The sequence below is a fragment of the Nannobrachium achirus genome (assembly GCF_963921795.1).
Source record: "Nannobrachium achirus genome assembly, chromosome: 23".
Lineage (NCBI taxonomy): Eukaryota > Metazoa > Chordata > Actinopteri > Myctophiformes > Myctophidae > Nannobrachium > Nannobrachium achirus.
The window spans coordinates 18,517,324-18,542,206 of record NC_137830.1 but is presented as its reverse complement, the minus strand read 5'-3'; the positions used below and the strand labels follow the sequence as shown (position 1 = coordinate 18,542,206).

The 24,883-nt window shown below is 44.9% G+C and overlaps 1 protein-coding gene across 1 annotated transcript in view; it reads left to right on the top strand.

Annotated features, from left to right (window-relative positions):
• ntf3 (neurotrophin 3) overlaps positions 1 to 24,488 on the top strand; it is a gene marked incomplete at both ends in the record, with an annotated part of 95,175 nt that extends 70,687 nt beyond the window's left edge. The window contains 2 exons of the mRNA XM_080754236.1: positions 22,300 to 22,496; positions 23,804 to 24,488. Of these exons, the coding sequence (XP_080610362.1) occupies positions 22,300 to 22,496; positions 23,804 to 24,488 (882 nt within the window). The remainder of the gene's footprint in view (positions 1 to 22,299; positions 22,497 to 23,803) is intronic.
• Between the last annotated feature and the right edge of the window lie 395 nt (positions 24,489 to 24,883).

Here is a 24,883-nt window from a genome sequence, read left to right as displayed (position 1 = left end):
GAAAGCAGAAAGAGGAGAAGATGAAAGAGGAAGCAGGTGCTGGATAAGCACCAGGAACAATTAGGGCATGGAAAATCCTTTAACCCTTTACTTAAACCAGAACACACACTCTTATTTACCACACCTTCAACCTCCCAGTCTGGCCTGGCCGCCCGCCTGCGCTAGTAGTACCTGTTAGTGTATACTGTGCACACACACACGCACGCACGCACGCCAGAAGGTCTTCATTAGGGCAAGATCGTTCAATTCATTCATTCACTCAAACAGGGACGTGCTGGCCATTGGGAAAAGCGGGACAACTCCCGAACGGCCAGTTCATTCTCGGCCTGTCCAGGCCGGGAATGTCGTTGTCGTTGTCGGGTGGAAACCTTGTATGTCCAAAACCGTTTGTTTTGTATTTATCAAATGATTTAAAAAAATAAAAAATAAAATGTCGGCCTTCGTTCCATTTTTGGGGGCTGGGCGGCCAACAAAGTAAATCGTCACTGTCGGACAGAAACCTTGTATCTCCAAGTTTCAAATTCATACATTTTTTCGCAAAGTAAAGCCCTGCTTCATCATACAAGGCTGTTGCACAAAAGTAGAGATAACAGCAGATCTACAAGCACACAACGCCTCACGGTCTGAGGCGTTGTGTGCTTGCAGATCGGCTGTTTTCACTCGATCATTTTTAAAAATATAAATACAAAACAAACGGTTTTGGACATACAAAGTTCCCACCCGACAACGACAAAATATAACTCATGTACAATAATTGGCCCACTGGCTTGTCACTTGATCTGAAATGACAAATCTTTGAGTAGAGAGATCTCTCTCTATAGCGCGCAATGAGGGCCTCTCCAACTCTTTTTCCCGGGCTGAATCAGGGGCCCAGCATGTCCCTGCCATTCACTTGCACCGTGACTCCGACGAGCGGCCATGCAAGCCTGCGGCTGTTACCAGCGCCGAGGAAACGCCTGCTGCCTGTGTGTCCCTGGTTAAGTCTGGAGGACACAGAGGCAGATTAGCCTAGAAGCAATCCCTGAGGAGTTAAGAGATCAGAGGCCATAAGCCTTAAGCCCACCCCTCCCCGTTCATGCTTCAGCGTACGCGCGGCGAAAACAGCCGATCTACAAGACTCACAACACGTCCTGAGAGTTGCGGGGCGACGCGTTTGTAGGCTTGCACGGAGGCTGTTTTCCAGTGCACGGCCCGTGACGCAATCGTACCGACGGAGCATACATACCGAATTAGGCCCTCATTCACCGATGAGGGCACCGATGTGTTCGTGTGCGTGTGTGTAATTGTACACGATGTGCTCTCTCTGTGTGTGTGTGTGTGTGTGTGTGTGAGCGCGCGTGCGTGCGGTCTTAAGGTCTGTGTGAACTGAACACAAGGTTGTGGCAGATTAACACGTTGAACATTCAGTTGAGGTGAGACGAGGTCCACGGCAACTACAGTATACGTAACAACAACCGTCTTTCTGTGGAGGTAGAGATTAACACTGCCGCTGAACGAAAGCGTCCAGTTACAGTAGAGAAACTAGAGGAGAGGGCTAGACTGACGGACACGTGCACAGACAGACAGACAGACAGACAGACAGAGTTGACAGACAAGCGGACAAAATAATTTATTTTTTATTGTCAGAAGTGGATTCGTTTTCGTGCAAGCTCCGACATTCGTAGAGAGGGAGAGCAAGGGAAAAAACAGAAAAGAAATGTGTCAAAAGAATAATCTAAGACACGCATAAAAAAGCAGCAGGCATGTACATGAGGTTAGACCAGGGGTCATCGCCACGCTGGCTAGTGGTGGACATTTCCATTTTTGCCACGGACATGAGTGGACATCAGAAACACAAAGAGATAGCCCTGATTGACCAAAACAGGTCTGTAACTCTCAGAGCTATGGGGGTCCTTGAAATAAAGCATTTGAGAACCACTAGTACTAGTAGACTCATAATGTGTCCCATATCGTGTCATACATATTTCTGAAGAACCTGGAGAATTGACATCCAGTAATTGGGTCTTATGCCCCTGATACACGTAGCAATATTTTTGTGCCTTCACGCGTGCAAGACACCAGTCATGTTGTCATAACTTATCAAGAGGCATGAATTTATTTTAGGAAGTACATTTTATTTTTTCCCCTTTAGCCAAGGTATGGAAGTTGCCATACCCAATTGATGCCTCTGGCCGTTGCTGGTTGATATTGAGGAAAAAAATTGCTACGTGTAACAGGGGCTTTATGATCAAAACAAGAACATTTTAATGAAAACTGAAAATCTACGGACAAGACCAAGCTTTGCCACAGACACATTTGTGTACGGACATATTGATGACCCCTGGGTTAGACACATGGTGTAAATTACGCAGGTACACATAGGATTAGGGAGGTTCACGCCACGGTGGGGCAGGAAGACGGGGACGAACGGCCCGAGCGGCACGGACAAGAATAAGGGACAGATAAGCGCAAACGAGCGAGGATAAACATAACCAGACAGGTGGGTGAAAAGGTCAGGTGGAGGGAGAGAGAGGGAGGGAGGGAGAGAGAGAGAGGATAAGGTGTGAATAAGACCTGGGGAGGAGCTAGGGCGGAGGTCTGACCCTAGAGGATCAACAGGGCAGGGTATATTATATAGCCCCAGGACCTGCTGCTTGACCTAATGGACCCTCAGTCTCACACGCTGAGACGTATTGATGGAGGGCTGTGGGGGTCTGTTGAGGTCAGGTAGTCAAGACGTACAGACAGGCAGGCAGGCAGACAGACAGACAACATGGACAATCAGAATCAATATGAGTTTTCCATCTCTTGAAACACAAAGGGGAACTTTGTCGAGCTTCAGTGGTTCTAGTAAAATCACACCCAGTGTGAAGTGAGCGGTGACTTTGAGCAGTTCATTTCAGCAAGCTACAGTATCCACACGTTTCCTGTGTCCCATGAGCCCTTGTGTGAAAGTTGGGCATCACTTTCTGTTCCTCTTAGCGGTTTCATTCTGACTATAGTCTTGCGTAGCCCGACAACTATTCCACAATCCCCGAATGCTATATAGAGTCTGGAACTACAGCTCCTGAACGGCGAGTAATGGAAGCTGGCATTTCCGATCAAGAAAGTATATTTTAAAATGTCATTTCTGATAAGCAGCAAGCTAAATTTGCTTACATGATTTTTATTTATATAATGATAAATGTGCACGATGTGAGACGGAAACGGAAGTGAGGAGGAGGCTTCACTTCCACTTTAACCAGGTACTCATCTTTCTTCTTACGTTATTCCAGGCTGTATGCCGGGAGCATTTGCAAATCGCGGAGTCAACAGTCTGGCCACGCGAAACTACATTCTGATTGGTTGCTGTTGCTGCTGTGAGCCTGTGACACCTGAATCTCTGCATGGTGATTGCTTGGTGCTTTGTTCAGTGATTTGAATCAGCTGTGTGGAGGAAGTGAACCACACATTAACACACCCCTTTTTCCAGAGTAAGCTCACTGGGAAACCTATTATTGCGTTGTCCATAAACGTCAAGGCTGTTCAACAGTGCCACTTGGCCACCCAGCGGTATTGCAGCTGTTGCATACTGTATATTACATACATACCTACACACACAGTCAAGCATTGGAGCGCTGAGGCCGCGCTCAAAAACTCCATGACCAAAGCCTCTATTTCACTGAGTCACAATTATCCACTAACACATGCCTTGTGAATCTGCACTCACCTAAATTTGACCAAAGTGACATACAGTAAGTTTAATTAACTCTGCTGGTGTATATGTGCGTGCGTGCGTGCGTGCGTGCGTGCGTGCGTGCGTGCGTGCGTGCGTACACACACACACGCACGCCTCGAAGTATACTGAAACCATATTGACGATGACAATCTCGGCCAAATATGTAGTTCCACCCGGCCTGGCGGAGATATGCAGTTAAGTATTTTAATTTCAGGCACCGGCCTACTGGGGCAAGTGGGGAATTCACCCATCATCACCAGTTTATGCAATACCTGTTGTACACTTGTTAATTGGTGTTCCCGTTTTACCCGCTGTCAGTGGCAAAATCTTGATATTTCGATGTCCGGCTGTTTCAAATCCCCAGTACTCCGGTTAGGGTTAGGGTAAGGGTTAGGGTTAAGGTTTAGACTTATTCACCAGGTTAGCATTCACCAGCGTCGGTAGGTTAGAGTTCACCCGCAACGGCAGGTTAGCGTTCACCTGCGATTCAGACAACTGCCCGATCGAAAAAATGGCACATCGAAACATATACGCGCCCGCTGTCAGTACCCAGTTCGGTACCCACTACCACCATATGGCCGATTGACTAAATATGGAGATACAGCGATCCCTGATGTCTTCAGGTGTTCCATTGTACACATTGGTGCAGCGGCACAACCGTTAGGCAAACCTTGGCCAATCCGTGAAGCATGATGGGTCGTGTTGGCCAATCAGGGAAGCCGATGCCTATACACCCTCCCTACAGACACAGATTGTGTGAGTCCTCCTCAGACCCGTGCCTGTCCATCCCTGGGTCATCTGTGACACACATGCCAGGTTTGAATTCAATCGGTCGGCCTGTGCCCAAGTTCTGTCCGGGAAAGTCACACCCAGTGTTGTAGTGCTAAATTTGGAAGTGTGGGCACGCACCGACGCGTGCACGCGCGCACGCGCCGACGCGCGCCAATGTGCTCGCGCATTGCGTGACGTTTTAAAACGGGTCTGCGCGCGGCGGCAGAAATAGACTGATAGATACCTTTATTATCCCAAGGGAGGAAATCAGTTGCCCAGAGGCAGCAAAGCAGTATAAGGTTATTTACAAAGTTACAGAGAAGTAAGAAAAAGATAAAAGAAAAACAAGAACAGAGTACAGTAAAGAGCAAGGTACATCAAGAGAGTGAACAAATAATATATAAATATATAGGCCTATATAAATATATACAGTGTCCTTAAGCACAACTATCAAAATAGTACAGTGTCCAAATCAAAAGTGACCATAGCAGTCAATGCTAGTTAGTTAGTGCAACAAAATAAAAGAAATGGACATAGACCAGTGGTTCTCATTCTCAACCAATAATTTGATGACCAGATCACCAGCTAAACCATGCAAAATAGCTGCACAACTGATATTTCCAATTCATTAATCCATTCTCAAATATTCTATTACCATCTGCTGTGTCAATCATGCTCATTTCAGCACGGCAGGCGAGCCTATTTCAACCAATTGCTGGGTCAGAACGACCTGTAATATAATATCAATATTTCCTATAGACTTTTCACAAGAGATATTTCACAATTCACACGGTTAATGCACGGCGGCATAACAGAACCGTTTTAGGGTTAATATAATAGTTTTAATATACCAGTAGGCATTATGTCTTACCTAACCAGCCCTCCAGTAAGAATAACACATGTTTATTTACTCACGTGTAGCAGCTGATGAGAAATAAGCAGGTGTCTGCATGTTTGACTGGAATAATACTCGGGTAGATAATCCAAGGTAACAAAAATTCACAACAAACAAACAAATTAACTGCTGCAGGCTACGAACCGCTTAAAGTTTGAAGAAGTAAACACAGACAGTGTAGTTGGTTGGTTGGTTGGTCAGTGACAATGAGTCTTATCCCATAGCCCGAAGGGGCAGTCAGCTTGGTGGTTGGTTGGTTGTTGGTTGTCATGGCGATATTACAACCAATCGGTGGACGATCTGCTCTGTACTTGCCTGGCTTCTGCACTCTGTCTGCGGTACAGTAGGTACTTGTCGTGCCCATGCATGCTGTGGTTCTATTTGGAGGTGGTTGGTTGTTGTCAGTGTTGACATCACGAGTTCACGGGTAATCACGACCAAGATTTTTTAAAGTTATCTATCTATAAATGCGAGAAGTCTCTGCGTGTGTGTCTGTCTGTCTGTCTGTCTGTGTGTCTGTGTGTCTGTAATCCGCGTATCTCGAGAACCGTTCGTCCCACCGGCTTCAGATTCGGCAAACACGTTCCCCGCCGCGGCACGGAGTGCAGTGCCGGGTCTCGACCTGACCCGACGCGCGGTTTTCCCGAACCGGCGCGAAACGTTCGGAATCTCCTTATGCGGGGTTGATTGTTGACATCAGGCTGTTCCGGAGGAAATCGGCGAAAGCTCTGACTCATTGTGACATCACTTCATAAAAGGCTCTGACATCACGTACGCCACATGAGTCAACAAAAAATCTCTGTGAGTGTGTATGTATGTATGTAATCAGCGTATCTCGAGAACCGTTCGTCCCACGGGCACGCGCGTTCTCCATATATGGGCATAAAATGAATGCCCCCATATATGGGCATAAAATGGATTGCAGACAGACAGATACAGATATCCATATATGGACATAAATGGACAGAGGCAAACAGATGGTCAAAGATCTCCATATATGGGCATAAAATGGACGCAGACAGACAGATACAGATATCTCCATATATGGGCATAAATGGACACAGGCAAACAGATGTTCAAAACGGGTCCTATGACAACAGGTATAATGAGGTTTGCATTAAAGGGGGAACCGGCACTGTGTCTGCAACACAGTTGGAGGCACAGACAGATACTCCATATATGGCCATAAAATGGACGCAGATAGACAGATATCTCCATATATGGGCATAAAATGGACCCAGAACTATAACTGCAGTGATCTCCATATATGGACATAAAATGGACGCCGACAGACAGACAGACAGATACAGATATCTCCATATATGTGCATAAATGGACACAGGCAGACAGATGGTCAAAACGGGTCCTATGAAAACAGGTATAATGGGGTTTGCATTAAAGGGCAGGGCATTCATTCCCTATTTACATTGTTCCGAGTTGGCCAGGTCGCCGACTAGACGCAATATAATAATACAAAATAATAATAAAAAGAATATTAAAAAAAAAAAAAAAAAAAAAAAAAAAACATTTTTACCCCCCAAATTTTTTTTCGGGGTGTGGGCACGGCGTACCCCCGCGTGCCCCCCCCACTACATCCCTGGTCACACGGAGGCGCGCTACATCATGAAAAACACTGTGTAAAGCAGGGACATGCTGGGCCCCTGATTCAGCTCGGGAAAAAGAGTTGGAGGGGCCCTCATTGCGTGCTATGGAGAGAGATCTCTCTCTATAGCGCTGCTGCTACTCAAAGATTTGCCATTTCAGATCATGACAAGCCAGTGGGCCAATTACTGTACATGAGTTATATTTCGTCGTTGTCGGGTGGAAACCTTGTATGTCCAAAACCGTTTGTTTTGTATTTATCAAATGATTTAAATTAGTGAAAACAGCCGATCTACAAGCACGTGTGCTTGTAGATCTGCTGTTTTCACTACTTTTGTGCAACGGCCTTGTATGATGAAGCAGGGCTTTGCTTTGCGAAAAGAAATTACAAATTTGAAACTTGGATATACGACAGTGACGATTTACTTTGTTGGCCGCCCAGTACAGCCCCCAAAATGGAACGAAGGCCCACATTTTATTTGTATTTTTTTCCTAATGGCCGGCCTGGGCCGGCCGGGAATGAACCGGCCGGGAATGAACCGGCCGTTCGGGAGTTGTCCCGCTTTTCCCAATGGCCAGCACGTCCCTGGGGTAAAGAATGACATGCAGGCTTGCATGTCTAAACACCAGTTGTTACACAGCGGGCTGGGATTTTACACACCCGGGGTTTACTACAGACATCTGTAGGACACGTGGATAATACAGGGTGTGTCTGTGTATAGATAATACATTTGGATGCATCCTGCTGCATATATGCAACACAATGCACTTCTTTATTCAATAAAGGTTACAGTATGCAGACAGACAGCTACAGTATAAATGTACAGTAGACAGCTACTGTAGGCTACAGTAAGCAGACAGACTGACATATTAAGGTTGTGGTTGTGTAGACATGCAGAGTGGTTGTAATGTGTTGCTCTATAGCCTTGTAGTCAGGCAGCTCCACTAGGAACCACAATAATCCTGGCATCCCTCCCTATTTTGGGCAAACTTTCAAAAGAGCATGCAGGTCTATTTATGTATGGCTTGAGTGGCTTCACTGGTTTGTAGTGATATTCCTTGCACCGTACCAGAGAGAACATAGAGAGAAACAGATACTGTATGACATACATCTTAGTGTACATGGAATAGCCTATATGTCCAAGCTTTTATAGTCATACATGTAGTCGCTCTTAGGTTGTATAAATTAACCTCCGGTTGCACAGGTTAACTAAAGTTTCAAAGTTTGCATTCCTTCCATGTCAAGTCGTTAACTGACGTACTGGGCATAAAAAAAAGACAGGCAAACCGCAAACCTTGCTTTCATCTTGCATTTGTCCTTCCTGTACTCCTTTCTCACCTTCTCAAACACCCCTTTCATATGGCGTGCGCACACACACACGCACGCACACGCACACACACACACACACACACACGCACGCACGCACGCACGCACGCACGCACGCACGCACGCACGCACGCACGCACGCACGCACGCACGCACGCACGCACGCACGCACGCACGCACGCGCGCACACACACACACACACACACACACACACACACACACACACACACACTTACTTCTCTGTTCCTCCGACACCATATTGTTTTTAAGAACATCCTCTATGATACATAATCTAACTCCATAATCCTCACAGTAGCTGCAGTAACTAGGACTTGGACTCGACTGTTTGTGACCTTGGACTTGACTCTGCGTTTTGACTTGACTTGAACTTGGACCGTTTTCAAAACCAGGAAAGCATCCGTGTCATTTTAGACATTTGCGTTGGCAATTCAGAAACCGCAGATGTACAAGCTCACAGCGCGTCACTCACTTCATGCCGCTCATTTTTTAACATTTAAAGAATCCTGAAAGTGTGAGAAATACTGATTTAGATGGCATTTGTAGAATCAGCCTCAGGTCCAGTGTATTTGACAGCAAGTTTGATTTAGTTTTAGTCAGACTTTTGAATAAAATGTCTTTTAGTTTTAGTCTTAATTTAGTCGCCTGAAAAGTTTTAGTTTTAGTCTTAATAATAAGATTTTAGGCGACTAAATCTACAGTTGATTTAGTCGACTGAATTGTATTTTGGCAGGCCTTGATGGCATCGTAATGGCTGATTTTACACTTGTTTGCGTGCTGAAAATAGTAGATCTACAAGCTCATAACGTGTTGCAGCGCAACGCGTTGTGAGCTTGTAGATCTGCCATTTTCACCTGAGAGCAACCAAACATAAAATGACTCTCTTCTCCACTATAGTTCCCTCCCTAATGTTTTAGTCTAGTTTAAATTTTGTTGACGAAATTGTCAATATAATATTTAGTCTTAGTTTTAGTCATCACAGCTTAATTTTTATTTTGTTTTTATTCAGTTTTCGTCAGTGAAAAAAACACAGTCGACAAACATTTTTTTGCTAGTTTTAGTCGACGAAATCAACACTGCTCAGGTCTTAATGGGTTAAAATGCAGCTATTGTGTAATACAGTAGAGCAGCTGTAATCAGCCAACTGTTGCTTATTATTCATTCACTTGCAGTAAATCATATTATCTAGGCACCAGTATAAGGGGAATGACGTTATGTTAATTGGAGTTTCCAAGGAACGAGGGATGGTGTGTGTGCGTGTGCGTGCGTGCGCCAATTTCTTTAGAAATGTATGCTAAAAGGTCGTTGCACAGTTTAAAAATGCTCCCGCTCCAAAGCAAACAAATAGAAGTCAGTTGTGTAATAACAAAGGTATTAGGGTATTTGATATTCTGATAGCATCTTTTAAAGTACTATATGCTATGACAGCTACCATGAGGCCCCCTATGGTTATCCATGCCTAAACCTGCCCTTCCTTTCTTCATGCGCTCACACTATGTGTCGTGTACTTGCAGTTGGAAGACACAGAGGGCTGAACGCTTATCCAAAAAAAGAGAGGAAATAATTTGTATTAACCACATATTCTGGAGCGAACATTCTGTCAAAATTGACGAACATACAAGCTCACACATCGCATGCAACGCATTTGAACTTGTACATCGGCTATTGTCTGGGAAGATATTTACTGCAGGTTAAAACAGGAGGGGGCCTGCTATAGAGCTCTGGGGGACTCCTCAGTATATACTGCAGGGTTTAGGAGAAGTATGTTGTTCTATGAATGCTAACAGAGAGAGACAGAGAGAGAGATGGACATTGATCGAACTGAAAACAGCCTTGTACATGGACAGGTGTTGAAAGTGCTGAGGGGCCACCTCGAGTACTAATGTTTGTACTGTATGCACAATTGCACATGTTTCCCTTAGGCTTTCTGTTGGCATATAGCGAGAGTTTTTCTAAGTGACAGCCAAATGATAAATGGCCTGGAGAAGTCCCATTCATAAGTCAATCCAAGTAGATAAGGCTAGCACATGCTTTAAAGCGGACACAATAGTTGATTCTGAAAGACTGACAAGTGGGGCTTTCAAATAGGCCATCACGCACAGGCACACAAGTTAAACAGAGCAAAGGGGGAGTTTGGACAAAAAGGGACTCACACGGTAAGCAGGGCAATGCATAGATAGAAAGATGGCACCTTGGACACGACAGAAAGACAGAAGAAATGGACATTAGACCAGGGGTCTTCAACAGGGGGTCCGGGAACCCTAAGGGGTCCTCAGAGTTACTACAGGGGGTCCTCCGAATCTTTGTGTGATAGAAACCTTTTTCTCCTTTTTGGAGCGGTGAAAGCGCTCCCAATAGACAGGTATGTCCGTGGGTATGTCCGTGGGTGGGTGGCTGGGTGGCTGGGTGGCTGGCCGTGTCCGTAGCCTGGCAATACCTTGAGTGGCCACACACAACACACTAGTTAAAGGAGGGGCGCTGTTTTGTGCAGGCCAGGCACACTCACCCACTCACTCACAGGCACAGTTTACAGTTTACAGTTTAGGCATTTAGCAACACACACAGGGTATAGCTGCTCAGATTCACCGCTCCACTTCGAACCGAGGTTTGATTTTTTATATTAACCACTTGAACCCTAGTGTCCATATTCTGAGAACTTTAGCCGAAAATAGCAGATCTACAAGCTCACAATGCCTCGCTGTGAGCTTGTAGATCAGCTATTTTCGGCAAAGAGGTTTTGTAGAGGGGAAGAAGAGCAGACCAAGTACAGAGTGAAAGGTGACGGTTCAAAGTGGTTAAATATCTGTCAAACGATGAAACTATATGGAATGTATGAAATGGTTATGGGGTCCCTGCTTCATCTCTTTCTCAACTAAGTCTCGGGTGACTGAAAAAAATCACTTCCACTCTGACTGCATTTATCAGTCAAATTGACAGGAGAGCAACAACTCCTCCCCTGCTACCAGCGGGGGTTCTATTGTCTTCCAAATGTAAATTAGCATTTCAATTGATCTCTCAAATGGGGAGCGCAAAAGGTGTGAAATTCTCTCCTTGCTTCTGGGAGGAGGAGGAATGGGTGAGACCTGTCTTTATGACCGATAACTAACAGTCAGAGTGGTATAATGGCATATTATTTCATACTTAGGAAACGTTTCAGAAGGGGGAAAAAAACGAGAACATATGACTTGAGTATTTAGGAATAGTGTGTGACTTTGCCCCGTGTTTACATATAGCAAAACAATAAATGCCTGTTTTGGCAATAATTTCCCTCCATAGCGGGAGTTATAAGCCACACTGGAGAGGTGTGGTGACGTGTTTACCAGCGGGAACACGCTGCTCTCTCACGGTATCTTGGTGTTTTCGCCGTTTGTTTTGGTGGACGGGGTGTTTTTGGTTTACCAAAACCAAAACAAACTGTGAAAACACCAAAATACAGCGAGAGGAGAATGTGTTTCTGGTCGTAAACAACCACCATACCTCTCCAGTGCTGATAAATGCTGGTATAGAGGAAAAGGATGTGTAAAACAACTATATATTGTTTTGTTAAGTAAACACAGGGAAAAGTTACATAGTATTAGCCTGGCGGGGCCCGACGTCATCTGCGTTCACTCACTCATTCCTTCCACAGTATAACGTCTGGACTTCCGTTGATTGGCAGCGAGTATACCGATTATTCTCTGATCGGGGCCAATCAGTGACTGCTTCCGCACTATGCTTCCGCACAACAAACGTAGTCTTCCTGACAACAAGTGAAAAGATTTCCCTGATTGGTCCATGTGTAGACGGTGACGTAGATGCATGCTGCAGGCTGCAGCATTTTCAAAACAACAATGGCTGCCCTCGCGATGCAAAAAGTGTAACAGTTAACGCTCTAACCATAAAACAACCAATAAGTGCAGTTATTTCAGAGTTGGAATCAATTACAACAATTAAAAAGCAACACGGAGGATGCGCTAGTGGAGTTTATCGGCCGAAAAGACGTGTTTGTTTGCCGTTCTTCCGACTGGCTGAGAGATGGTGATTGGTTAGAGGAGTCTGTCTGTCAAGGCAAGTACTCCCGCCCACTTTTCAAGCTGCCAATAGGCCAAAGGCCAGACGTTATACTGTGGAAGGAATGAACACAGATAACGTCGGGCCCCGCCAGGCTAACATAGTATGCCTTTAAGCAATAGGGGTGCAGAGTCTGCAGACCCACAGACAAGCAAGTAATCAGATTCACCTCGTTGCCTTTGAGACAGCAGGTCTCATAACATCCAGCTAATCTGCAGCGCACCGCTATTTTTTTACATCGTTTTATGTTTCACGAACATTAACATCTGTCGGCATCTCCATAAATCTGGTTTATTGTACACCCTCTCACACCTACCCCCCCCCCCCCCCTCCTCTCTCTATGAAAATGCCCTTGTTTGTAGATCAGCTATTTTCCCGACGAATGACACCATCGAGCAACTAAGTAGGCTATAAATCACATCAGACATAACTCATAACTCATAACTCCAACCCCTTTTGCTTTATTTCCTGTTGTATTGTACTAACAGAATATGTCTACATTGCAGTAATGATACTTTTACTTGAGTACCTTTTCCAAACCATAAAACTACATCAAACGGGGCTTGAGCCCTTGCCCTTTTACCCTTCTCTGTAAAAAGTGCCCTCTCCAGACCATGAATGCAGTTTTTACTATGGTGAAAGAAATGCAAATGCCCTCTAGGGATAGACCGATTATCGAAACGGGTGATTATCGAAGTCGATATTCATACAATTTATTAATATCGAAAAATATCGATATCGAAAAAAAAGTTGAAAAAAAAAAAAAAAACGAATTTAGAAGGTCAACCCCTAATGCCCTTTCCATGCCATACCTGAAGGCAGCATTTGCTTTGTCCAAACTCTCCTGAACTTGAATACAGCATCTTATGTTGAAAGAATTGCCCTCTCTGTGTAGAAATCCATGCAGTTACGCCACATCTCCAGTATTGCCTTTTTTATGCTTAGTTCAGTGTGGTATCAAGTACCGAAAATAGCCGACCTCCAAGCTCACAACGGGTGAGGTTGGAGGTCAGCTATTTTCTATATTTGGGGGGCGGCATAGCTCAGGGGTAGAGAAACCGTTATTAGAGCACGAAGGGTTCCCGAAGGGTTCCCAGTTCGAATCCGGGCTCCCCCTGAGTTAATGTCGAAGAGTCCTTGAGCAAGTCTCTGAACCCCTAGTTGCTCCCGGTGAGCAGGTTGGTGCCTTGCATGGTTTCCTCCGCCACCGGTGTATGAATGTGTGCGTGAATGGGTGAATGTAATGCACAATCTATGTAAAGTGCCTTGGATAAAAGCGCTATATAAATGCACCATTTACCATTTATATTTGCACCAAAAGGCCCTTTCAGAAATGTCAGCCCCTGCCTCTCTAACATTCTCTGCACGTCCCTGCTAATTGTGAGGATCAGGAATATCCCCCCCACCCCACACACACACACACACACACACACTATTATCACCATGCCCACTCAGCAATTCACAGCTCACCCACCGTCCCATTGTTAGTCTCTGCCAGGCTGTGCCAGCCTATACTCTCACCTTCATTAAAAACATCTGCGCGTTTTATGGTCGTTTGTAGGTAAATGTAATCTATCTAGAGCAGTAAAACACGGTTTCACAGGCCAGGGCCGCTCGTTCATGCCAGGCACTTAACACTTAACACTCACATTTGGTGATAAAGTGAAAGTTAAATGTGCAGTAAGTTGTGAAAAATGTCTAGTCTAGTTGTTGGAAATGGGTTGCAAACACTACATTCAGTGGGACCACACAAGATTTTCCGAGTGCCGCACTGCGAGCTTGTAGATCTGCTATTTTTGAAAAAGTCGTGAAAATGTGTGCAAATCTTTGAAAGCGAACGTTTGTAACTCAAATTTTGCTTGGGTGGTCCCTGGAACTAAATATGTTGAGATGGGGGTCCGCGGCCAAATAAATATCAGTTTGGGGGTCCTTCACATGAAAAGGTTAGAGAACCACAGACATAGTAGTCTCTCAAGAACAGACTAACTGAGCTCCATTTAAGTGAAAAGGACCTTTTCTTTGACGATGGCTGGCCAGATTGCTGGCATAGAAACATGGGTTTTTCAACAAATCTTAGAAGGATTCAAAAGACACTTATAGAATCGGGTCAAAATTCGAATTTTCACGATTTAAAAAAAATAGCAGATCTACAAGCTCGCAGCGCAGCACTCGGTGCCGCGCTGTGAGCTTGTATATCTGCTATTTTTCAATAGTTAAAGCATAAAATAATGATACACAATAAAGTGTACCCGTTCTAAATAAGGAGTAGTTCACCCCCAAAATGACTTTTTTTCTAATGATTACTCCTGCCATGGAGACTTGAGTTCAATAATATTCTTTTTTTAAATATTTGTCACACTCCTAAGACAAAAAATGTGCTATTGTAAATGTACCCCCATTGATTCCGGATGGGGACCCGAATGTGTTTGGGACACCATCCGGAATCAATGGGGGTACATTTATTGTAAACAAAATTACTGTTTTAGGAATACAACTAAAAACTAAAAATATTATTGAACTCAAGTCTCCATGGCATGAGTAATCAACAGACAAAAAGTCATTTTGGGGTGAACTACTCCTTTAACCATTGAAGGCCTATAATAGACTGTATGATGGAAAGGGAAAATAGACATTCTACAAGCACACACCGTGTCGCCTGTGACACGGTGTGAGCTTGCAGATGTGCGGTCTTCTCTATTTGTGTACACCAGGTTGTAGGTGGCTACAATTTTGAGAAGAAAGTTTGAATGAAATGGCACAACATTTCTTTCTTTAACCACAGTGCAGTGAGGTCATTCACTAGAACTTTCTGTGGGGGGAGAGGGAGAGAGAGCGAGAGAGAGAGAGAGAGAGAGAGAGAGAGAGAGAGAGAGAGAGAGAGAGAGAGAGAGAGAGAGAGAGAGAGAGAGATAGAGAGAGAGAGAGAGATTTTTATAGAACAGTTTCTAAGCCCCAGCCTGCATTTATCTTTCTCAGTACTCTGTAAATATATTATTATTAAAACATTACATTTCATATGATATACGGTAAACGCTTAGGCTCCCAAGTTACTGAAGAGAGTGTGGGCTGCAGTAAATAGAGCGGTACCAAACCCTGAATGAATCCCAGGGCAGAGACATATACAGTAGACAATGACCCTGTAACGTACAAGACTAAAACAGGGCTGGGCGATATATTGACATTATACTGTACCATGATGAGCTAATCGACTAATTGAAAACACGTTCCTGCTTCTGGTGACTGATATTTTACTTCTATATTGCATGAGGGGGCCGTGTTTTTTAAATCTGTAATTACTTCATTAATTAAAAAAGAAAAAGAAAATTGAATAAAAAACAGGGACAAGTATTTAAATGAGGCTGACATGGTTAATATGGGGTTTGAAGTGCAATGGGTTCATATAGGAAAATGAAAGGAAATATAAAATGAATATCAAATATCTAAAGATTGAATCAAGCAACTTAAAAAGTGCCCGGGGTGCAACACAAAAGCCAGAGTAGATGTTAAATGAGCCCAGAATGTGTTTTGAAGTGACATTCCCCTTTAATCCTCCAACTCATGACCGTTAGATCCATGTTCATTTCCTGTTACAAACCTCCCTTAGCCGTGTACTGTACTGTAGGTCCATCTTTACTGTACCTCTGAATCAGTTACCACTGTAGCTCCATCTCTACCTCTGAAGCACTTATTGTGACCAAAGGTTTACCATGAGAAATGTCACAGCATGTCTGCGTGTTGACGTGAAGCCGTGCGTGTACAAATGTTTACAGTCTATGGGTCGGTTCCCTTGACACATCACTGTGACATCACAGGTGATATCACAGGTGACATCACCTATATACAAGTCCATATATGGGTATTCCCCAGAATCCCTTTTATGCCCACATATGAAGATCACTGATGTCATCGATATACATCACTGGCCAGATGGCCAAGACATGGCCCATATCTGTGTGGCTGGTTCAGATAGGGATCTCCATGTATGGGCATAAAATATATTGTATGTTGTGATGTCATGGGAACCACTCTAACAGAATTCCTTTTATGCCAATATGGAGATCCCTGATGTCATCAATATTAAGCCCATATCTAACAGGACTTCATATGGGAATGCCCATATATGGAGGAAGACAGCCCATATCTGTGCAGCTGGTTCAGACTGGGATCTCCATGTTACCTGACGATTGGGAGCAAGCATGTGGTGTTGAAAACACACTGTACAGTAAGCAAACACACTAGGGCGGGGGTCTTCAACGTTTTCGGGCCAAGGACCCCTTAGCTGAGACAGATATGAAACAGGGACCACCCAATACGTATTGTATAAAGTTGTGTTGTAGATTAAAAATGTTAATAGATTACTTAGACAGCTTAGACTTGTTTGACAACACCATCATCAGTGTAGGTTGTTGGATTAATGTGTATGTTTAGACGTTGAACTAACTACCTGAATAGTACTCAAATAGTACTCAATACTTAGTCTGCTCTTCTTTTCTCTCTGCAGCAAACCTCTTTGCCAATAATAGCAGATCTAGAAGCTCACAAGGCCTCGCGCTGCGAGGCGTTGTAAACTTGTAGATCAGCTATTTTTGGCTAATATTCCACACAGAATATGGATACTAATAGGGTTCACACAAAGATTTGGAGGACCCCCTAGGGGTCCCGGACCCCACTATGCATTGTTTTCTTGTCTGGATAATCAAACAATCGAGAAACACATTTATGCCCATATATGAAGATCTCTGATGTCATCAGGGATGAATTATGGATTACTTTTTGAGTAGAACGCTAACAGCTCCTACATCTGGCTTTGTGTGAAGGTCATCACCACAGCTGATGTCACGGACAGAGCGGCCCATGTAAGGCGATATGCCTGTGTGTCGTAGCCTGATTTCAGACTCATCTCACGCTTTAGTCTGAAACTGTGCCCTATTCTAAGCGATTTATGGGGGAGGGACCTTTTTGCGAGCGTGCACGCGAGTGATGGCAACGCACGGTGATCGCGACGCACGGTGAACGCGACACACGGACGCGACGTGTGTGTGTGATTGTGTGTGTGTGTGTCTGTGCCAGCGACTGCTTCCACACAGAACTGCGACCAGAAACATGTAATAAATCAACATTAACAGTTTGGTGAAATCAGTGTGCGCGTGTGTGTGCCTGCCTCAGCCTGCCTGTCTGTGTGAACTTCGTTTGAATCGTTTCAACTGCTGCGCGGATTGGATATTCGTTAGACCCACCTCCACGCTCATTGGATCAGCCGCAGTTTTTGGCTGCTAAACTGCCGATTCATGTACTCAGCTCCAGACCAGAGAAACAGTTCACTCTGAGAGTGGGTGGGGTCTATGGTCTGGAACCAGGCAATGTGTGTCGTATTTGAGGGTGTGATTTTGTATAATCTACTAAATTGGTTAGTTTGATTAACTGCTGCACCCCTAAAACACTTACGGACAATACACCTATAATCCATCCATTACATGACATGTGCCGAGTGGCCTTCCACAGGACACAGTGCCTGTTACAATGTGCACTCGGGGTATCAGGACTTATTCTTGATGCAACACGTTGTGAACTTGGACCTGTTATCTTTAGCGAGTGACACCGCTGCACAACAGAGTATAAATCAGTCTTTTATGTTACCACCATGTCACTTGCGGAAACATAACAGATTTTTCAATTGTGTGTGCGTGCGTGTGCACAGGGGCGCCACAAGGGGGGATGGGAAAGTGGGACAGAGTTACTAGGGCCCAAGGTGGAGGGGCCCTAGTAGCTTTAGCTATTGAAAAATAGCAGATCTACAAGCTCACAGCGCGGCACCGAGTGCCGCGCTGCGAGCTTGTAGATCTGCATTTTTGGAAAAGTCGTGAAAATGTGTGAAAAAAAAAAAAAAAAAAAAAAACATTTTGCAACTCAAATTTTGCTTCTGGGGGGGTCCCTGGAGATAAATAGTTTGAGATGGGGCTCCGGGGCCAAATACATATCATCTTGACATGAAAAAATTTGAGCACCATTGACATGGAAACATAGGTTTCTTGCACACATTTTCACAATTTTTCAAAAATAGCAGATCTACAAGCTCACATGTGAGCTTGTATCTGCTATTTTTCAATAGTCAACATTCATGGGGGGCCCGCAGTGAATCCTTGTACCCAGGGCCCAGAATTTGGTGTGACGCCCTGTGCGTGCGTGCGTGCGTGCATGTGAATGAATGAATGAATACATTTTGTGTCTTGACAAAAGAGTCAAAGACCCATCCCTTACGGGATTATAAGACACCAAACACGAACAATACCACATTCAATTACTGGAGACTGCACAACAATAATAACATAAAAATAAATGAGAAGAAAGAAAAGAAAAGGAAATGCCAAAAACAAAAATACTTCACATATGCGTTTTCTTTGTCCGTTTGTCCCATGCTTTCTCTAAATATTCTGCCAGTGCAAATATCTTATGTGTTCAAAAATCCCAAAACCAAGTCTCTCTGCGTCACTTACCATACCATATCAAATCTAGGTTTTGTGTGTGTGTTTATTGTTGCTGGAAATTGTTCATTAAATACTCTTTCAGGATTGCTTCAGTTGTTGCTAGAAACAACACGCAAAGCACACTCCGTTCCCCTCATCATCACGTTGCACGTAGATAGAGATGACTGATTATTTGTTTCTGTAATTACTGTAGTTGCTTCTCAATGAGGGGACAGAAATGCACAGTCACAGTCACACAAAGCGCCAACGTGTCTAAACCCGAGCACAAGGGGCCTTCAGGCGCTACTACTGTACATGAAGAGGAAGGAGAAGACAGGGACATGACTCTGTGATGTGTGAGGACATGCCAGACTGTTATGTAGTCCATGCACGTCTCCCTTTTTGGGGTCATGCCTGCAGCCTCTCGTTCCCTCAGCCCTATATACTGTATCTCTGCTGTCAGGCCGAAACCTCCCAACTCCAAAATGTTCATTTTCGGGAAAATGAGCTCAAGTTAGGAGGTTTTGATCGAAGGGCTTTTTACTACTTTTCATTGGTTGAATATTATTTGAACCAACACACAGACGTAAAGGGTGTTCAACAGCACAGATTTATAAAAAAGAAAGAGAGGGCCAATCGGGTGGAGTTAGGAGGTTTGGCAGAAAGTGTGGAGTTAGGAGGTATTGTCCACTACATTCCAGTTCAATACTATTTTAACCAACACTCAGATGTAAAGGGTGTTCAATAGCCCTGATTTATGCCAACAAATCAAAAATGGAGTTAAGAGGTTTTGGCCAGACAGTGACGATATGTATGTTCCCGGGCCTCGAAATAAATTCATCCATATTAGTTGGATGTTCCCCACAGCCCTATATTCCCCCATTCCAAATGACACACTACAGATGTTCCATTTCAAAACTTCACACATCTTGCCATTGGCAAGACAGTAGATTTCCAGTGGATAGGCAGAACATCGAGCTTGTAGATCTGCTATTTCGGCTATTTTTATGACCTTCTCTGACTTCAAAGTTTAAATCTACTGAAGGTGGATTCTGCTTTTCAATGGGAATAGAGTGGTTTCTTGCCATGTGCAGGTTTCTGCAAAAATACGCTCCATTCTCTATAAGAATTTGAAAGACAAAACAGGGAAATAAACCTGTGGAAAAACTGCATTTGCAGGAAAAGAAACAGTCAAGCCCGAAGACCTGAAACGGCACATCTGTATGTTCTCTCAGCCTTATGTTCCCTCATCCCTGTGTCGCCTCAATCCCTGACAAACAACAAAATAAACTCCAAATGATAGGCCTTACAGTCCCTCAACCCAATGTAACTCACCGTACACAGCACCAGAGATAAGCGATACATGCAACCTCATGGTGGCGCTAGAACAGGAGCATGTGAGAAATCAGGAGCGGAGGTTGTGGTTTGTTTGGCATGGATAGGGGCAACGGTGCCGGAGATAAGAGTAGGGCCAAAAGTGTGACGTGACTTGGCGGACAGACTGACTAACAGACAGCCGGTGGAGCGTTTTCATAGCTACAACGCCTGCTGCGTGGTCGCGTCGCCATGGGAACCAAAGCGTTCAGCGAAAGAGGTGGGACCCCGCCGCCGACGGCTGGTTGCTGAACGCGCCCCTTAAATTTCCTATTATCTAACCTGCCGACGCTTGCGGGTGATTATCTAACCTGCCGACGCTGTTCGACCCAATGGGAGTTCGACCTATGGGGCAGTCCCAAACCACACACACACACACAGACACTTTCCCCCTTGTTTTTATGGTCTGGCATTGCTAGTGGGATCAAGCCATCATAAGCAACTGTCTCTCACGTGCATTAAATGACACTGATGACATTGTATTTGTTGCTGCAGATTACTGGGAAAAGACTGTAGTTTTTATTAGCTTGGAATCCTCATCAATGACGTCACTGGTAGGCGGGTTTCTGAACTGTCTGTCCACAGCCCTCCAAGGAGAGTGAGCAGGCGGATATTGCGCCCAATTATAATGAGCAGTAGTGAGTGGGCCAATTGAAGTGCGCCTTTAAGCTGTGTGTGTGTGTGTGTGTGTGTGTGTGTGTGTGTGTGTGTGTGTGTGTGTGTGCGTGCGATCGTGCGTGTATGCGTGTGTGTGTGTGTGTGTGCCAGACAGTACTCCATACTTGTGAAAGTTCATGCCAAGCAATCCCTTGTATCATTAGAGAGAGTTATGAGTTTTTCCTGCCACTCGGTACGTTGTGCATGTAGCAACACATCCATTCTCACAACTTTACTCACTTGCACACGTGCGCGCACGCACACACACACACACACACACACACACACACACACACACACACACACACACACACACACACACACACACACACACACACACACACACACACACACACACACACACACACACACACACACACACACACACACACACACACACACACACACACACACACATACCATTACAGAGACCAGATCAAAGATTCCCACGTTGCCTGTTGAAATTCAAATATAAATCAAATGGGTGACAACCAGACTGAGTCCATTACAACACTGAACCACTTTTTTACACATACATTTATCTTAAAAGTATAATTCTGCATTGGATGTACATGCAGTGAACCAAAACTAATCTGCTGAATATACCACACATTGATACATTGAGCTAATGCCACCCTCAGCTGTTGTGTGGTCTACTTGAAGTTAGTAATGTTCAATAAATGTAACCTCCATAATGTCGTGCTCTATGCTCTCTGTCTCAACCCCATCCTATTTGGACACTAGGGCATTCACCAACTATTAGAATATTCGAATATCAAAGTCACTATTTGACGTTGTTCACCGGAGGCGAATATTCGCTTTTTTAATTTATTTTATTGTTTTGTCTTAAAAAAATATATAGTTTATAACACTTGGCTAGATAGGAAGTCATAAGAATGAGTTGTCAATGCCCCTGGTGGATGAATTTGTTAATGCTCTATACCAGGGGTTCTCAAACCTTTTTAGGCCATGACCCCCAAAATAAACATATTTGAACTGGGGACCCCACCCTGACAAGCATTTGGAATTGTAGGTATTACATTTAATGTGACTCGGTTCCGCAGATAAATATTGTTGCGAGGCGTTGTGAGCATGTAGATCGGCTATTTTCACAATGTTCGCCTCTTGCTTACTTAATATTTGACAGTTTGGCCAGTCCTGTCGAATATTCGACTATTCGAATACTTTGAGGTCGAATAATTCGAATACTAAAAATCACTATTCGTGAATGCCCTATTGGACACCCACCAAAAGCACGATATACAAGTATTGACTTTTCAGCTCCAACATCAAAGTGCCGCCGGTAACTTGTCGGCAGCAGGCGCTTTCAGACGCTTCCTTCTGTCGCCGAATTGCGGCCGAATCAACGCGGTGAAGAGCCACCATTAGACCTCTGCCGATAACTAACATTAAGCATCTCCTTTGTCTCTTCTGTCTCCTCCAGATCTTACAGGTGAATCTAGTGATGTCCATCTTGCTGTACGTGATGGTCCTCACGTACCTCTACACCATCCAGGCAACCAACATGGACAGCAGTTACCAGGGGCAACAACAGCAGCAGCAGCAGCCCAGTCCAGACCCTCTCAACTCCCTCATCATCAAGCTGCTCCAAGCCGACCTGACCAGAGGAAGGACACTCAGGTAATGCTGGGCCATAGGGTGATACATATCCTTGAGATGACACAGTGTCTCCAAGATATGTCTTTTCAGAGATATTGTATATCGTCATTGTCGGGTGAAAACCCTGTATGTCCAAAACCGTTCGTTTTGCATTTATCATTTAAAAAATGATTTAAACTAGTGAAAACAGACGATCTACAAGCACACAACGGCGTTGTGTGCTTGTAGATCTGCTGTTTTCACTACTTTTGTGCGACCGCCTTGTGTGATGAAGCAGGGCTTTACTTTACGAAAGAACGTACAAATTTGAAACTTGGAGATACGTGGTTTCCGCTCGACAAAGACGATATATACGATATCACAATATGTGATATAATGAGGGAGAGCCTTGTAAAATAATCTGTTGAATTGTTGATTCATGAGATGAAATTCATTGCAGAATTAATTTAAACCTGCATTACAAATGAAATCACGGGTCCATTTGGTTTCATTTGTACACTGTCAGAGTTACATACTTGTAAGGGTACATTTTGACCTCTCAAAAGGAACCCAGAGAGTCCCTGGACTCCACTTTGAGGACCACTGGTCTAAATGGTCTGTTACTCATTTTTCCTTTAGCTTTTGTCACCTTGTTGGTGGTTGTTGTAAAGTAACTTGAAAAATAACCATAAAAACCAACATGGAAAAAGAATCCTGATGAGATTGTGTATCGTGATACAGCTTGGAAAAATATTGTGACATTCAGAGTTGATTTTGTCGACTAAAACTATGACGAAAAATGTTTGTTAACTGTGTTTTTTTCACTGACAAAAACAAAATAAAAACTAAATAAAAACTAAGCTGTGATGACTAAAACTAAGACTAAATATATTGACAATTTCGTCAACAAAATAAAAACTAGACTAAAAAGTTAGGGAGGGACTAGTGCTGAAGAGAGTCTTTTTATGTTTGGTTGCTCTCAGGTGTTGCATGCTGAAAATAGCAGATCTACAAGCTCACAACGTGTCGCGCTGCGACGCGTTGTGAGCTTGTAGATCTGCTATTTTCAGCACGCAACCAAGTGTAAAACCAGTCATTACGATGCCATCAAGGCCTGCCAAAATACATTTTAGTTGACTAAATCAACTGTAGATTTAGTCACCATAAAATCTTATATTTAGTCGACTAAAATTAGACTAAAACTAAAACTTTTCAGGTGACCAAATTAAGACTAAAACTAAATTACATTTTATTCAAATGACTATGACTAAAACTAAATCAAAATTTGCTGTCAAAAACAACAGTGGTGACATTGTATTTTTTCTATATCGCCCCACCCCTGCCCGCAGGACCAGCCAGCAGGAGGGGGGGAGTCGGACCCCCGGGGAGTCCCAGGACACGCTGCTGCCCTCCCTGGGCATGTCCGCCGGCGGCCTGTCCTTCGAGGAGCTGCAGCAGGCGGACCCGGAAGCAGCGTCACATCGGGGAGGCGTCGTCGCCGCCGCCCACCAGCCCGTCACCATGCTGAACTCGGACCTCCTCCGGCAGCACAAGCGCTACAACTCGCCGCGGGTGCTGCTGAGCGACCGGCCGCCGCTGCAGCCGCCGCCGCTCTACCTCATGGACGACTTTGTGAGCGGCGCGGAGGGCGGCAACAAGACGCGGAAGAAGCGCTACGCCGGCGAGCACAAGAGCTACCGCGGCGAGTACTCGGTGTGCGACAGCGAGAGCGAGTGGGTGACGGACAAGACGCAGGCCACGGACCTCAAGGGCCAGCGGGTCACCGTGCTGCGGCAGATCCGCTCCAGCAACATGCAGGAGGCCAAGCAGTACTTTTACGAGACGCGCTGCCGGACCGAGCCCTTCAAGAGCAGCTGCCGCGGCATCGACGACAAGCACTGGAACTCGCAGTGCAAGACGGTGCAGACGTACGTGCGCGCGCTCACGCAGGTGCGCAACGCGGTGGGCTGGCGGTGGATACGCATCGACACCTCCTGCGTCTGCGCCCTGTCCAGGAAACACCGCAGGACATAGTGAAACGCGCCGAAACGCCAGCCAGCCGCCGACGCGCCCGTCTTCTTCCCCCGAGGAACTTACCCGTTTTCCTGCATTGGGATTTTACTTTGTTTGCCCTGTGGGAGGATTTTGTGACACTGGCGCTGGGGCCGAACACGCTATCAAAACACTATACACCTACTGAAGTGATCGATTCCCGGGTCGGATCTTTAATCGGTTCCGGGTCGGATCTTTAATTGTGTGTTTCACGCGTCTGCGCAAAAAAACAAAAAAACTCACGAGTCGACGTGGCTTGGAAGACCCCCCAGTGGACAAGATGTTTGGGGGGGGGGGGGGGGGGGAGGGGAGGGAGGGAGGGGTGGGATGATGTTTATGGGGGGCAGGTCCGCGTAGGCTATGCGTGTGACCAGAGT